The 17,854-nt window shown below is 40.0% G+C and overlaps 1 protein-coding gene across 3 annotated transcripts in view; it reads left to right on the plus strand.

Annotated features, from left to right (window-relative positions):
* The window catches only part of MEGF10 (multiple EGF like domains 10), a 155,248-nt gene that overhangs the window by 101,953 nt on the left and 35,441 nt on the right, over positions 1-17,854 (plus strand). For all 3 annotated transcript variants that reach the window (XM_082380698.1, XM_082380697.1, XM_082380699.1), the window contains 5 exons: positions 676-812; positions 7,757-7,969; positions 14,275-14,449; positions 15,745-15,865; positions 16,672-16,835. In XM_082380698.1, coding sequence (XP_082236824.1) covers positions 676-812; positions 7,757-7,969; positions 14,275-14,449; positions 15,745-15,865; positions 16,672-16,835 — 810 coding nt within the window. The remainder of the gene's footprint in view (positions 1-675; positions 813-7,756; positions 7,970-14,274; positions 14,450-15,744; positions 15,866-16,671; positions 16,836-17,854) is intronic.

Consider the following 17,854-nt stretch of genomic DNA (forward strand, 5'->3'; position numbering starts at 1 on the left):
TCTCGATTTTTCTCCCCATGAAATAGGCTTTCCTATTGATCTTGGCCCAACAATGTTTGTTGAACCTGCTGAAAATAAAAGTGTATTTTCTTCTGAAATAAAATGTCTAGGTTCATTTCTGCTGAAGTATTTCTTAGGCAATGTTATCATTAATTCAGGTACAAAAAAATGTCAGTCTTTTCTTATGCTTCCTTATAAGAAATAAAACCAATGATAAAGTGTATTTTCTCTAGAACATATGGTGAAGCATTTGGATATTCCATTTGGGCCAGATGTTGTCATTTATGAAATGGATGCTCAATAAGTATTGTTGACTTACTGTACATGTAAGACACAAGGAAGAACACTTCGGAGGATTTGTAAATTCCATAGGTTTCCATAATAATTTGATGTAACTTTATTTTTTTAATATAGGTATTTCTTAAGATTACTATTCTGCCACCTATGAGTATATCTTGAGATTTAGGCTTACTAAGCAAATAAGTCAATTTAGAATTTCTAACACTTTTGAGATGATGAACAGAGTGTATGTGTTCTAAAATCTCCTTTATCTAATCTTCTTGCAGCCCTGTTCCTATATCCCTCCTCCCTTTTTTCCCCCCTCTTTTCTCCCTTCTCCTTTGGCCCTTCCCTGGCTGGAGGCCCATCTAATTTCCCAAGTCTTTTTGAATGCAGGGCACAGTGTGTGGTCAGCCTTGCCCCGAGGGTCACTTTGGAAAGAACTGTTCACAAGAATGTCAGTGCCATAATGGAGGGACATGTGATGCCACCACGGGCCAATGTCACTGCAGTCCCGGATACACGGGGGAACGGTAAGGGACATCCTTGTGCTTCTCTGACTGTTTGTAATGGTGTGAAAGGAGAGCTTGGAGCGTCCAGGGAACCCGTGTACTACCATTTGTCTGTGACGATTCTGTAATCATCCAAGAAGCATCTGTAAGGTATCAGTGTGTTTGACAGATTCCTTCCCAACTCAGTGCATAGAAACTGGATCATAGACAGCAATGGTGAATTGAAGATACAGCAATGGTGAATTGAAGATATTATATTATATTTTTAAAAAATAATAAAATATCAGAACCCATGATGGATGAGTTCTATACAGTTAAGTGTTTAGGACAGCCACTTCAAGCACCAATACTTTTTACATTTTAAAGATTTTTGGATAGATTTATTTTAAAATGGGATGTGTACTTAGGTATCTTTAAAAAGTATGTCAGGCATAAAGTTACCTTCTTATAATGCTGTGTGCTCTTAAGAATAGCAGTCGTTTGTTTTTTTTTGATATTGAACTGCATGAGCTGCTTGTGTATTTTGGAGATTAATCTTTTGTCAGTTGCTTCGTTTGCAAATATTTTCTCCCATTCTGAGAGTTGTCTTTTCGTCTTGCTTATGGTTTCCTTTGCTGTGCAAAAGCTTTTAAGTTTCATTAGGTCCCGTTTGTTTATTTTTGTTTTTATTTCCATTTCTCTAGGAGGTGGGACGAAGTGAGAGAGTGGCATTGACATATATACACTACCAAACGTAAAATAGATAGCTAGTGGGAAGCAGCCACATAACACAGGGAGATCAGCTCGGTGCTTTGTGACCACCTATAGGGGTGGGATAGGGAGGGTGGGAGGGAGATGGAAGAGGGAGGGGATATGGGGATATATGTATACATATAGCTGATTCACTTTGTTGTACAGCAGAATCTAGCACAACATTGTAAAGCAATTATACTCCAATAAAGATGTTAAAAAAAAAAAGGATAAAAAAAAAAAAAGAAGAACAGCAGTCGTTTCATTGTGCAGTGCTGATAGAGTAAGACCCTGTGGGACTCACAGGGCTCTCTGGTCGCACGTGATGCTCGTGTGGTGCGTGGTTTTTACACCCACTGCTGGTCCTTTTTTGTGTTAGGTGGTAAAGTGTTACCCAGAGTGCTTTTACGGCTTCTAATTAGCTCTTTAATCAATAACCAAGCTTGCTAGATGTGTGTGTAAAATTAGAGAAAGAGGCTTGAGAGGCAGAAGAGTATAATAGCCAAAAACAAAGATTTTGGAACCTGTGTCCTTGGAAACATCCTAATCTATAATGTTCAAATAAATAACTGTACTTTCCTCTAGGGTTGTTGTAAGGATTAAATGAGTACATTAAAGCATTTAGAACAGTGCTGAAACTTGCAGATATTAGCTATTATTGTAGTGGAGTGATTTCTATGAGCTGTGTAAATACTAGCGATTATTAATTTGAGTGATGTCTAGAAACTATATAGATACTAGGTATCATTTTTTTTGGTGATATCTGTGAATTAAGAATTCCTTTAACTTTCCTCTCTAATTTTTTTCTTTCTAAAATTCTGGTCTAATTTTATGACTTTTAATAAGATACTGTAGGGTGTTTCCCCCCCACACACACTTAGACTCTGCACTTCTTTATTAAATTTATTTATAAGTATTTTGTAATTTTTGAAAAATCCCATTTAAGTTTTTAATTGGATATTTCTGGATAAAGAAGAACTTGCCTTTGAATATTTTTTTATTTAGCCACTCTACCAAACTTCTTAGTTAATTCTCATGTTATTTTTAGCAAATACTATGGTTATTTTATCATCTACAAATAAAGACAAGTTAGGCTCTTCTTTTCAAGATTTGTAATGATTATTTCGTTTTCTTGAGTTGTTGCATTAATTTAAACCTCTGAATGAATGTTGACAAATAGAGGTAATAGTGGGAATTCCTGTCTTCTTCCTAATTTTATTGGAAATGGCTCCAGTATAGTTTCATGTTTGTTACTGTCTTTTTCATGCTTCAGTAGTTTTTTTTTTAAGATTTTTTTTGATGTGGACCATTTTTTAAATCTTTATTGCACTTGTTACAATGTTGCTTCTGTTTTATGTTTTGGTTTTTTGGCCGGGAGGCACGTGGGATCTTAGCTCCCCGACCAGGGATCGAACCCGCACCCCCTGCATTGGAAGGTGAAGTCTTAACCACTGGACCACCAGGGAAGTCCCCTTGAGTAGTTTTTTTTTTTTTAATTCCTATTTTTATTAGGAACTTTGTTAGTAGTATCTGTTTCATTTCATTGAAGACTTTTTCATCTTTTGTTAATATAACTACATATTTTCCTTCGTTTTTTGATGTTATGCATTATTGACACCTTTAGCATATGGTTTTTACAACATGTAATTGGGCTACTCAGAAAGTTTTTGTGCCCTACATCCTGGTTTATGATTGTATTTTGGAAAATGATGTTGTTAGATGAGTTCTGGATCCATGTGGCATTAACATCTTAATATAGAAAGATGAGTCAGGAAAGGAGAGGCATGGGACCAAGCAGAGCCCTAAATAATAGTTCTGTGTAATATTTTTGGACCATAAAAATTTAAATATAATAGTTTTCTTTCCCTGTAGGGATTTAAGTCTCAAATTCAAGGAAACACAAAATCAACAAACATACAGGCAGGCTTATACTTATCTTATTTAGAATACAGGGAAAGGGGATAACAGCTAATTTTCAGGTGAGTTTTAGATTTGAGGCAAAGCTGACAAAGAGCTAGAGAAAGAGAAGGAAAGTGAAGAGGGAACTTGCTTCTTGACTTGTTTATATAGCTGTTGTTTTTCCGATGAACTGATGACATGACTCCTGTTTTCAATTCTGCTCTCACTATCTGGGTTCAAGAGTTAACACACATGCAGACACACACACACACAACACAATGACAACAAGCACATCTGTCATCGTGAAAGGGAAACAATAAGTGGTTATAGAACGATCTGTGGCAGGAGGTTTGGGGAAAGCAGCCCAAAGGCCTGGGGACTTGCCATTTCCCCTGTTTTGAGAAGTCAGCGAAACTTGATCACTGAGGTCAGGCCAGAGGGAAGCAGGTACCACAGCAGGCAGCTGGCCCAGAGCGTACCCAGGATGTGGGGACGACCCTCCCAGCCAGAGAGAAAACAGAACAAGCAAAACGGGCACCTTGTAAGCAGGCAGAGCAGATCATGGGATGCCCCCATAATAGGCTGTAGGGTTTGTGGGACGGTTGAGAGGACCGCGTGGTGAGGAAACCTCATGCGGCACAGCCAAGTATGAGTGGAGAGAGCATGGCTTTCAGATCCTGACAAAAATTCTTCTGAAGGGGTTAAAAGAGTGTTCTTAATGCTGAGGGGTTGTCATGGCATCATCGCACTGGGGCCTTTGATGGCCTAGCACGAGTCCATGTGCATAATTGGTGCTCCTTACGCATAAGCTGAGTGGAGAGATCCGTGGATCAGTTATGGACTCTGTTAAGGTGAAGCCCGAGATAGTCCTGCCACGCTGTCTTCTGTACCACCCTGAAAGTGAAGAAGAATGTGGGCCAAAGGAGGTGAAGTCCAAAATTGGAGACAGGAATTGGGGGGATACAGAACTGGCCTTCAGTGGAGGAACTCTTTCCTGCTTCTGGGATTGTGGAAAAGTTGGCTCTTTCCCAGTGTTCTTTATATTTCCCCAGAGCAGCAGTTCTAGATGTTTGAAAGGTAGGCAGCCGATCTATTGATCCCAGTTTAATGAGGAATGTGATTCTTTCACACTAAATCATGGTTTGGCCCAGTTATGCAGGTCACTCTTGGAGGGCCATGCTCAAAAGGACAAAGGAGAAAAAGGAAGCTGGCACCCCTTATGTGCTAACTCACTTCCTTTTCCATAAGTTCACAGTGAGATGCAATATGATAATCGAAATGATATTCAAACAAGCCTGTGACCCTCATTGGTTTGGATATTGGTGTCATGTTTTGTTAGGTTATCTCTACTTAATGCTTGTCCATTTTCCCCAATTCCAGGGTATTATTCAAAATGTAAAAAAATAAAATAGGAACTTCACATTTTCATATTTCTACTATGGCCAATATTTATTGCTATATTTTTATTTTATTTATATTTATTGCCTCTCTGCCATCTCTCCTAAGAAAATATTTCCTCTTTTAATGACTTCTAAGATTACTTTTCTTAGTCCACATGGGACCACAAAAGCAACATTAAGGGCATAAAATTCATTGGGAAATGATGCTTCTTTTAGAAAAAGGAGCCCAAAAGGGAGGTAAGACTGCTTGACAAAGACTTTTAATTCAGCCAATGAGAAGGATGTAAGCTACTTCATGATTGCATTTATTTTTAAGGTGGAAAATACCTACTTCTAGAAAGATATCCTACCATTTTGGTGTGGTAGGTGGAAGCAGACATAACTATTATTAACAGAATTCTCTTACAAGTACAACATTGACAAAAAAGAAGTGGGAAGGTAAACCAAACTTTACTGGCTACTTTAGTAAGTAAAATTCAAATGGCTTTTTGCCATTTAAAACAGAAACTCAGTATGTTTAAGTATATGTTAGAAAGGTAAATATGGGTCAGGCCCAGCTATTATGGATTTTGTTTTCTCAGAGAGAAGGAAGCCCATGCCAAAATAGGACAGAATAGACACACTGCTCCCCTGTCATTTGGTGGCAGACGTTTTTCCATGCTTCACGTTTCTATCCTGTTCCCCACTTTTAGAGCTGTGCTTTTTCCTGAGTTAAAATCCTGGAGTCCAAAGCATAACATTTGGTTTCTTTTAGTAATATTATTTACCTTGAGCATAACTTTTTCTTTCTTTCTGTTACTGCCTTGCAAGGACGTCTGGACAGACAGGTTGCCAAGCTGTCTTGCCAGCCTTTAGTGGAGCCATGAGGAGGCCCAATGATTGTCCTATAGCATTTCGTTCTCCAAAGTTTACATCTTTAAGGAGTATACTAAGTGACTTGGCTTAGTAAAGCTTCTTACAAGTTAAAAATAGAGTACCTTTAAAAAATACTCTGGTCTAAAAATAGGTTTACTCATGTGTAACTTTGCAGCACACATCTGATTTTATGCTAAATAAACTTGGTTCAATTACTCCAGAACTTTTCTAATGCTTTGTTGAGTGGTTGATTTGAAGACTTTGCCATTGACAAGCCTGAAGATGTCTAGAGTCTGTGAAACCAAATTTGCAAGAGGCCCTTTTCCCTAAATATATGCCAGAACCAGAGTTAACGAGAAAAATATCAAAGGGTTCTCAAGATTTATCCTCTGCGCTTAAATAGAATCCCATCCAGCCTTGATATTGTTAGTCCTCACACCCTATCATTAAAACTATGCAAAGCCTTGTGGAAAATGTTTGCTTTTCAGCCTCTTTGCTGTTGCTTTGAAGTCTGCTTGGATTCATTATCATGCACTTGCCCTTGCCCTGTACCCATTTGAAAAAATGCAGTGCTGACCTACATTTTGGACTCTGGGTCTGGCATGACTTGAGAGCCACATGGGAAGTGGCTTCTGAGACTCACAGAGGGTACCCTGCTTGTGGCAGCGCTCTGGGTAGGCGAGACCCCGGCTTCCTCTCCCTTGGCAGAAAGGGCTCCTTCTGCTACAGAAAGTCCCATCAAGTCACCTTGCCTGGTCAGAAAGCAACTTGGCTGGCCCGATAGCTAGTCTTGTTTTCCATGGAGCCATGATGATTTTCTCTTCTCGATTCCCTCCAGCAACTCAGCTTCCCACCAGATCCAACTTACCTAGAGCATATCCTTATGCCGAGACCACCCTGTTAGGCCATTTTTTAAAAGACAATAAAGTGAACTTTTTTTCTGACTATTTAGTAGCCCTTCTTCCCAACAGAGGACAAAACCCCATTTAATGAAAACTTTATGTTCGAGAACTCCCAGCATCTCTACCGTCTCCTGGCAGGAGTTCCCCAGGTTGAAATTGAGGACACCTGATTTCAGTAGCTCAGACTTTCCCAAATCTAAGGAGGACTTTATTTAGTTACATAACTTTCTAAATGAGGAGCAATGATTGCCATTCAGCTTTGAAAAGAGCAGACACATGGCTGAAATTAAAAATTAATGTCAACGTGAAAGCCAAGATAATTAATATTTTGTTTCAAGTTTGCTACAAAGTTTTCTCTTTGAAATGGGGAAAGCATATATCTTATTTTATTTTAATTGAAGATAGGTAATTTACAATGTTGTATTAGTTTCAGGTGTACAGCAATGTGATTATACATATTCTTTTTCAGATTCTTTTCCATTTTAGGTTATTAAAAGATATTAAGTATAGTTCCCTGTGCTATACAGGAGGTCCTTGTTGTTTACCTATTTTGTATATAGTGGTGTGTACCTATTAATCCCAAACTCCTAATTTATCTCTGCCTGCCCACTACCCCCTTTGGTAACCGTAAGTTTGTTTTCTATGTCTGTGAGTCTGTTTCTGTTTTGTAAATGAGTTCATTTGTGTCATTTGTTTAGATTCCACATATAAGTGGTGTATGATGTTTGTCTTTCTCTGACTTACTTAATGTGATACTCTCTATGTCCATCCATGTTGCTGCAAATGGTATTATTTCATTCTTTTTTAGAGAAAGCATATATTTTAATTCCCTAATGATGGGCTGGGACTCACACTAGGGCAGTTCATTTTCTCCCTTTCCTGGTATCTTCTAAAGTGCTATGTATGCCTTTAGCAAGGACTAGGTGTAAAACATGCTTTTCATCCCAAGCTCATAATTTTATTTTGTTTTTGTTTTTGCTATTTCTTTAAACAGGTCCTACTACTGTTACTACTATAATTTATCTTAATGCTTTTCATATCTGTAATGGTACAATTACCAAATAAATGTCAAATCCAAAAATGATATCATTGTAAACATAACAAAGCCTATCTGAATCAACTGTTTATTTTCACAAGGCACTGACTAATCTATCTTACGCTTCCGCCTCCTGCATGACAGGTGCCAGGATGAGTGTCCCGTTGGCACCTACGGAGTCCGCTGTGCAGAGACCTGCCAATGTGTCAATGGAGGGAAGTGTTACCATGTGAGCGGCTCTTGCCTCTGCGAAGCAGGCTTTGCTGGCGACCGCTGTGAGGCGCGCCTGTGTCCAGAAGGGCTCTACGGCATCAAATGTGACAAGTGGTGTCCCTGCCACCTGGACAACACTCATAGGTGAGGGTCAGCTGCCCCTGGCATGATGTGTCCTATTAAAGTTTTCACCGCAGTGTCCACTATTTAGAAGGAGGGATCGGCAGAGAAATTTCCACCCTGAGACCCTTCTTGCCTCTGGGTCATCCAGGGCAGGAACCACTAAGTAAATGGAAGTCTTTTCCACTTAATGGTCCAAGTAAGAAGTGCTAAAATTGTTAGATGGCCGTGGATGGATATGAAACCCTATTCTCTATTAATGGCCACCAGAAAATATTAAACTTGCTGAGGTTAGTAGAATGTATCCCTAAGAGAGGGATTTTGTGACATTCCCTTAGAAACAAAGATACAATGAGAGACATAGGTTAAGCCCAGTTTAGTATGTAAAACTATCACAAAATGATTCTCACTGCAGCCTCTTTTACTTGACATCTGCCTAGCCAGGAAGTGTACTGGTGGAAGTTTTGTGACAGTGTGTCACGAGTCGTTGTCACATGTGAGGTATGTGTTCAGAATTGATTACTTGGACATAGAATTCACAGGGGTCTTTTGGCTCAAAAATTTCTCGAAGAATTTATGAACAGAAAACCAAGATCCCACCCACTTTTCTGTACCTTGTCTGCCCCTGAAAATATCTATCCAACCATTTCTTCCTCTCCCTCCCCCAAAGACCAGATACATATCACTTAAAATTCTGGGCCTCGTTTGCATACTGCTGGAAAAGTTGAGTTTGACAAAAATGCAGTGCATTATATAGCAGTTCAGATGATACCAGAATTACCTTTATTTGCATTCAGCACAACTGTTACTTCATTTATGCTTCTGAAAGGTAACTTGTGACCACATCAAATCTCAAATGCACAAAAGTTAAAAGTAAATAGAAGCCTGTAGTTGGTCTCTTCTTTAAACCATTGTTGGGAGCCAAAAAAAAAAAAAAAAAAGGACTTTGCACTGTGTGTGTGTGTGTGCTGAAATACATTTTAGTGGGACATATCAAAGAAGTGCATTCTTAATGTGTCTCAAGCAACTTAGTAAGCTACTTTAGCAAACTTCTGGTTTTCTTCATTGGAAAATATTGCCACTCTTTACATGACAGTTTGGGGAGTAAAAACGAATAATCTCTGCAGGATTTTGTTTTTGTTTTTCAACTCTTTAATGTTGAAGGAGCTGGCAGGATTAGGGACAAGTCATGAGTTTGGCTCATTAGTTTGGCTCAAGTCATTAGTAATGGCTAAGGACTTTTTAATGCCAGTGTGCTGTTTCATTGTATACAGATGCAGCCTGAAATCAAATGGATTAATAAACCTATACAAAGGATCTCTGCTATGAGAAGAATTGGGGAAGCAGAGGAAATGTTGATTTTGTTGGAATTAGTTACCATATTAGTAGCTGCAAGGTGCAAGTGGACAGTTATTAGGTTGACGTCAGTACCATATAATTTTGACATAGGTCATGTGTACCTAAGCACGTATATTTAACAAACAAGTACATGAACTTATTTGATAGTCACATAGATCAAAAGAACACTAAAATCTGTCTAATAATGTATAACAAATAATCAGAAGATTAAAAAACAATTAGCCTATGAAGTGGCTTCCCTAAATAATGAGAGCTATTTTTTAAAATTAGCTTGTACAAATTTCTGTTAAGACCAGTTGAATGTTGATTATATGACTCTGTCTTTTTGAATTCACAGTTGAAGCCACCCATCTATTCTTATATCTTGAACTTCTATGTAAAATTCCTAGAAACACAAGGTTCCCTTTGAACCAAAAGGCATAGAATCTTTGTATTAATTGAAAGTCTAACTTACCATTTAATCAGGCAAGAGTGTAGCTTGCTATTGCATAATACATGATGTATATTTATCCTAAAAGTCTTCGTCATAATTAATGAAATAACTAATGCAATGCACACTATCAGTTTACAGTGTCTTTAGGTAAATTTTTAGTTCTGTGGATATGTATGTATTGACATATATTGAAGCCATATATTTGAGTAAGGGTTTGTATCAGTTAGTTTTGCTGCATAAAAAAAAAAACCTACCCTAAACTTAGTGGTCTAAAACAACAATTATTTGTTAACTGATGATTTTTTGCTTGATTCTTTGGGCTGGGCTCAGCTTGGTGGTTGTTCTGCTGGTCTGCCTATGTTCAGCTGGAAGATCAACTAGAATTCCTGGAATTCCTCACTGGAATTCCTCACTCGCATGTCTAGCATTTAGCTGGGTGATGGGAGTGACTGAGCCATATGTCCCCAGCATCTAGCAGGTTAGCCTGGGCTTCTGTAAGTGGTGACTGGCTTCCAACAGCAGCAAGAGACAGGGCAAGCCCCAACATGCAAACACTTTTCAAACCTTTGGTTATGTCATGTTTGCTAATGTCCTTTTAGACAAAGCAGGTAACACAACAAAGTCCAGATTTGTTACACTCCACCTCTTAGTGGGAGGAGTTACAAAGCGTTTGTAGCCATTTTTATTTTGCAAGCTATCGTAAGGTTGAAATGAATGTAAATATATTTATAAGTGATATTAGTATTTTAAATTACAGCACTGTTATAGAGCCTAAGGACACTCTCTGTGAACTGGACTTCTTAAAACTAACTTTTATAGTGGAAATGATTTTGAACAGGAAAACAAAATTCAAGATTCACTGAGATTCCACATGGCATATGTATATTAGCTCTTGTTAATAAGGACATTTAATAGCTGTGGGCAATCAGGGTGTGCCTATTTGCAAATGCCACCTAATTGTCATATATCTGAGCATGAATAATATCTAAGGAAATGAATAAAAGGAAGTTCAATGATTCATTCTATTTTAGCCAAAATTATATGGGATACCTGTAATAATTTAACTCTTAAACTGAAAAACTTTACTAGAATATTTTTATCTAGTTATATATGTATATAAAATGGTAGATATTCCTATCTGTGTTTAATCCAGTTTTCATATTACACAAAGCAATCTGTTCTTTAGAAAGAAATCAGGTAGGAGGATATGACCCTTCAACCTCCACTCTGCTGCTCTAACAACAACATGTAAATCTCATTACCAATTAAGCTGCCTGCATGAGAACCCATCAAATGCCTCCAAAGTGCTCTGGCTTCCTACATATAATTACAAATTGCAGAATACTAATTTTGGTGTCAATCAATTTGAGAACCAGTGTGCTGCACTAATACTCAGTGGGGGGCATTGAATATCAATTTCTCTGCCTGCCTCTAGCTTAGTTCAATTCCCTGTCCCCGAATTGTCTATTCTGCTTAACATTTATATCTATACCATAAATATTATTTTCTACTTTTTAATGTAAAGTAATATTTTCTACCAAAAGATGTCCTTTTTTTAAATAGTATCTTAAGGTGAACTACTTTAACCAGTCCATCACTTGGAATATTTCTTTTCTTTTTGTCATATGTAGGGCCTTTCTAAAATAAATTTGTCCATGCTTCTTGCACAATACAAGCTTTTATTGGTCCTGCTAACCCTTTTATCCTTGCAGTTTTAAAATTTAAATTTTAGCAATTCTTTTTCATATATAGCTCTCCTAGCAGGCTGCTATCAAACTTCCTTTTCCTTTGGTGTGAAAACAAAGAAAGAAATCTGGGTTCAAGTTTGATTCTGCCACTACCTGTGCAAGACTTTGAATAAATTCCTCTTTCCAGGTCTCTCTTCCCTCATTTATAAAATGGAATCATACCTAACACTGTGAGCATTAAATGAAATCATGCACGTGGATTGCTTAGCATGGTGTTAGCATACATTCAGTGCTAGTCTGTGCATCCGCTTACAATATCACCATAAATGTCACTTAAGTGACTGTCTCCTGCAATTAATGGTGATTCCTTTTAAGTCATAAATTTGACATTTAAAAAACTAATTTTAGGGGAAATCTGGCCTTTATATGCAGACATACAGATTATAATTTAACATTGCTAGATGACTTGGAGAGATCAGGAGAAGCAGATTCGTGTGGGAAAGCACGATCCCTGGAGTCAGACCCCGCCACACATCAACTGTGACAGTTTCACTTGTTCACTCAATCAGTGCTTACCGTGGGCTACTGTGTCCACGGCCAGGTGACAAAACACCCTGAATTCTTGTCCTCATGGAGCTGGAAGTCTAGAGGGGAAAGAAGACAGGGGAAGGATTATAAAAATAAACATAAGATTACAGATTGTGATAAGTGAGATGAGCAGGGTGCAATGAAAGAGAATAATAGGAAAGACCTAACTGAAACATGAGTGGTCAGGGAAGGCCTCTCTAAGTAAGAGAGATTTAAACTGAGCATGGAAGGAGAAGACGGAGAGAGCTAGGCCAGGAGTGGGGAGATAGCATTCCTGGCATATGGAATAGCCCATGTGAAGCCCTTAAGTTGAGAAACCTCAATGCTCTTACAAACTAAAAGATATCTATTGCGGTTGAACATAGTAATAAAGAGAGAATAACGATGAAAGAAGAGGTCGGAAAGAAGGCAGTAGCCAAATGATGCAGGCCTATGGGCTATATTTAGGGTCATCATATATCCGGTGTCACAGGAACTGTTTGTTTAGGCCTATTGCCCTAATGTAATTATTAGTAACTCCCTCTTCACTCTTAAAAATGTCCTGGTTTAGACAATAAATAATCTTCACTCCAGCTGTATTAAACAGTATGGATTTTATTCTGAGTGTAGGCTTCAAAGGGAGTCTTTGAAGAGTTTTAAGGAAAATGATACCATATGATCTACTTTTTAGGTGATGAGGCATGAGTGAATGCAGGGAAGAAAGTCGGAAGGCTATTCAGGAGTGTAGGAGACAGATGACCTTGCCTTGGAGTAGGATGGTGACACTGAAGATGGAGCGATGTGGATAGATTCAAGACATATTTTGGAGTTAGAATGGTTAGGTCCTAGTGATGAAGTCAATATGGGAGATGAGGGAGAAGGAGTTATCAAGAATAACTATGAGGTTTTTAGCTTAAACCACTGAGTGGCTGGTGGTGCCATTACTTCAGTGGAAAGCAGTTGAAAGGAAACACTGAGTGAGGAATGAAGAAAGGGAAGAACCAGAGCTCCGTGTTTGATGGTTAAATTCGAGAAGCCATGGAGATGCCAGGTATTTTGCCCAAGGATAAATAGCAGATACGTAGATCTGAGTAGTTCTAAGTTGATTTGAGATTCAAACTCTTGTCTTATGAGTCCAAACCTTATATACCCAAGAAACCATCTTAAATGTAGAGTTGTGCTTGAATATTTCTTCCTGCCGTGTTTCCTGAGTAATGCTTGTGACTGATGCCTAGGCCTTTGCTTCTGGGCACTTAGTTGCAAAAGGGGCCTAAAAATATGTCTAAATAAATTTCCAAAAATGAGTAACAAACTATCTAACCCACAGGCCTTTTTCTTTAAGAAAAAGGGATAGGAAATGAGATTATGGGGTGTGGCTGAGACCCTCACTTGACAGATTAGGATGTCAGGCACAGGGAAGTTATGTGTTTTCACTAATGTTGACCAGGTAGTGGGAGAGCTGGAATTTACAGCCTCAGTCTTCATCCCTTCCAGGTCATGGTTCTTTGCAGAAAGTCTATGAACAATCCTCTGATGAGAGGTCATTTAGCAAATGTCTGGATGAAACAGTGGGTTTTGTTGTTGGCCTGAGTTAAGGGGAGGGTTTTATCTCCATCAGGGGAGGAAGACCATCTTCAACAGTCTTCCAGTTGTGAGCAGAGCTAGTTTGATTGTTCAGATTTTCCTTTGGCGAGAAGCACATGTGTTTTGTGCGTTACAGAGCACCCTGTTGTGTGAGCCTCGCTAACCCGTGCCTCTTAGCGCAGCTGATGTGTCCATTTGCTATGGAGTGACAGCTGGCTGCCTGGCCCATCAATGCGACTGCTGTTTCAGGTAGAGACAGCTGCTCCACCACCAGGTATGGGGAGCCGAGAGAAGAAATAGCCTGAAAAGGTTGCTGCTTCTGGAGTTCCTTGGACATCACTCTGGTGAACTGACTTACTAGTGTTCATTGGATGGAGTTCTTTAGATAGTCTCATCTAGTTGACGTCTTATCAAATTAGTGCTTTCACTTTACAAAAATTAAAATGAGTTTCAGACAAAAGGACACAGTTGTTTAGTGTCATCCTGCTAGAACATGATGCTGATTTCATGCAACATTTGTGGTACCAATCAGGTTTCAGCCGATTAATTAAATCATACCAAGACTGGGAATGAAGTTTAAATTATCGTGCATGGAATTACCCACACATTTAATGATCATGGCTAAAGCAACATTTGCACGGGCCTTGGGTGTCATGTTTACCCGAGAGTGACTTGCTCCTTTCATCCACGTCTCTCAGCTGTCACCCCATGTCTGGAGAGTGTGCCTGCAAGCCAGGCTGGTCAGGACTCTACTGTAATGAGACATGTTCTCCTGGATTCTACGGGGAAGCTTGCCAACAGATCTGCAGCTGCCAAAATGGGGCTGACTGTGACAGTGTGACAGGAAAGTGCACCTGTGCCCCAGGATTCAAAGTGAGTGGCTTGGGCTGTGGAGGAAGGAGATAAGGGGTACAACTTGGAGCATATTGATACCACGATTTATATGACCTTTTCTGAAGTCCAATGAATGTGCTAAAAATCAATTGCATCATTAACAAGAAAGAAAATAAAGAGAAAAGTAACGATAAGAGATATAAGTAATTACCTGAGAGTGATGACTGGGCAAGCCGGTGAAACTATAAAGTGGCATTAATATTTAATTATTTAATTAATATATGTCATGAAGTAAAATGTATTTTAATTATTCCTAACGTAATTATTTTGTCATGTTTTATAGGTAGCAAAGAAATTTTCCAAGTAGGATATGTATTATTGTCAACCGTTTTTGTTTTAATTCCATGCAATTTGAAGGCGCATACTACATCAAGTTAGCATTTATTATATATTAATATCCAAGGATTAGTAACATATAAGTTTTTCAGTCCCTTTGAGAATCTAGACCTTTCAAATATGCCTATAAGCTAACAGAGAAGAATTTTGCCTAGTTTCCAAGATTTCTTAGCAACAGATTAGAAATTTTTGTTTTGAAGGAAAATGGGTTGTTCTTGAGTTATTTTCTCCCCTTTTAAAGAGAACATTAAACTGTGAAGAATGTTGATGATTACTCCAGAGCACATAATATAGAATGAGTGGGTCATAAAGTCTCAGAGCTGAGATCTTTACAGGATTTTCTAACCTGTGTCACAATTCTTTGGTTGAGCCCTTGAATTATCCTTAAGAGTCTTTTCTGTTTTTAAAGGAGGGTGACCTCCAGTCACCTTTGGTAACCAACTTCTATGTTTAGCGCTCCCTGTCAGATAATAAATTGAATTATGCTGCTGGCTGAGTGTGTCCTATTCCTTTGCCTCACCCACTAATCATATTACATATTATACCAGGCAGTCTAGGAAGCATTGCAATTTAATGTATAGTTCACATTTATGTTTATTGACAGTAATTGTACAGCTACAGTTTGTTGTTCTATATCTACTTGTCTGAGCAAGGACAGAGGGTTTTGAATTACATTTGCTACCAAGGAAAACTAATGAAGGCAGCAGGCTTTTTTTGGGTGCTATTCAATACTACATCTTAAATATAGGCCAGCTAGCATTGCCCTTGAATCCGTACAATTAGTATAGTGGTGACGTTATAACAACTCTTAAAAACACAATGTGTTAAAATTAGAGAGGGACTGTAATTAACATGGACAAGATATATTTTTGTTTATTTGTGTTGGCCTTATTTCATGTGGTAAAATTGCATGCATTTTCCTATTTGCGCCCATCTAGGGAATTGACTGCTCTACCCCATGCCCTCTGGGAACCTATGGGATAAATTGTTCCTCTCTCTGCGGCTGTAAAAACGATGCTGTCTGCTCTCCTGTGGATGGGTCTTGTACTTGCAAAGCAGGTGAGTGGGTGAATGAGTCCGTTACCTGATCCTAGTCCTGTTAGCTCCTAAAGGCACAGGAAAGAAACGTTAACTAGGATTCTAGCTCCAGCTGTGCAGAAATACGGTGCCTGGACTCAGCAAGACCCTTATCCAGGGAGAGCTCTCCTGCTTTCCTGAGTCAAAGGGAGAGGCTCACATGAGATGATCTCTGAAGTCGCTGCCAGCTCCAAAAGTCTGTGAGTCTCTGTGCTTTGGTGGAGAGTAACCAAGCAGACATGTGTCCATTCCCCTAAATTGACTGGCCTGGAGTCCTGACAAGAAATGCAGCCAAGCACCTGATTGTACTTGGGGGCCGGATCGTGTTTATTCACAGTTGCTGCAGCAGCCGGGATCCTGGATACTCACTGTTCATGGTTCATGGGCTCCTGCTTTAAAGATGGGGTTGTTCTTTCAAACACAAACTTTCCTTCTCCCTCCCATATAAATGTTTCATTTGCTGACCTGAACAAAACTCAGCACCCCACAATGTGCATCACTGCGCATTAGACAGTGAGTGATGTACATCGTGCATCTTCACTTCATCTCTCTCCCCCCAGTAGCCCGGTAGTGCTTCTCAGTGTTGGCATCCTTGACAGCTGTGCGGGTGCTTTAGTTCATTTCTGGTAGAGGCTTTACATGGCAGAGCCAATGCTCCCTGAGCTGTGGCAGGGGCACTTCTGTGCACCTCTGAGATGTCTCTAAGGTGAAGAGTGGCTTGGAAAGGCTGGGCAGAGCTCCCTGCTGCCTTTGTTTGCTCATGTGCCCTGGCACTCTTGTCGTGGCAGGCTGGCACGGGGTGGACTGCTCCATCAGCTGTCCCAGTGGCACATGGGGCTTTGGCTGTAACTTAACATGCCAGTGCCTCAACGGCGGAGCCTGCAACACCCTGGATGGGACCTGCACCTGTGCACCTGGATGGCGCGGGGAGAAATGTGAATTTCCCTGCCAGGTATGACCCAACTGGGAGGGCCGGGAGGAGCTGATGCCAGAGGGTTAGCTTATTTTTGCAGACTTCATGATTTAAAGTGCCTGATTGTGAACCAAACCATAGTGACTACTAGAAGAATTGAGGTGTTTCAACTCAGATTGGATACAGGATAGGAAAAGGAATAGATGTGGAAATTAGTTAGGCAGCTTTGTGAGAATCCCTTCCTTCCTCTCTCTCCTGGTTCGTGCCACCATTCCCCTCTGTTTTCTCTATTCTAATATACCCATATCTTCATGGCAGCCAGTCACCAGCATTTGTCAAACACCCAGTGTATGCCTGTCAACTCTCCAAATATTGTGTTTCCATTATAATGGAAATCCTCCAGCCTTTAGGGTGGAAAGTGGCAGGACCTTGAAAGGGGGGTGGTGATGGTGTCACAGAAAGCCTCAGTGAGGTGGTGAAAGGTTTGGAAACAGCCGCCTTTTGACACAAATATCTCTGAAGCCACACAAATCTCCATAGATTTCCATGGTTCAAGGCCGACTCTGTTTCCTTGACCTACTTTGGAGACACCCATCATCAGAACCCCTGTGCCGAGTCTGCCGCAGGCCAACAGGGTGGGCAATGGGCAGTGCATTCTGTAGTAACAGCCCATTTCGCTTGCTTCCTCTCACGCACGGGGCCAGTTTCCTTCCCTCTTTTCCATCGCTCTTTCTCCCTATGCTCCCGAGCCATTAAGCATTCTCTCAGCGGTGTGTGTTCTCTGCCTCCCGGGGATCATCTGATGGTGAGGTGACACCATGACCCCCTGAACTGGCCCCCTCGAGGGGGGCCTTCCACAGATTGCTTTTCTCCCTGGGCTTCCTCCTCATTAAGTGCAGCCCATTTGGCAGCTAGAGAGCATCTCATCGGGGGCTATTCCATGCCCTCCAAAGCCCTAGGACAAAGTTAGCTTAGCTTTGCCTCCTGTCATCCACCAGTGAACAGATTATCAGTGCTCTGAGATGGGCTTGAAGATCACCCTTCACTCCCAGTCTGAG

The sequence above is a fragment of the Balaenoptera borealis genome (assembly GCF_965194805.1).
Source record: "Balaenoptera borealis genome assembly, chromosome: 2".
Taxonomy (NCBI): Eukaryota; Metazoa; Chordata; class Mammalia; order Artiodactyla; family Balaenopteridae; genus Balaenoptera; species Balaenoptera borealis.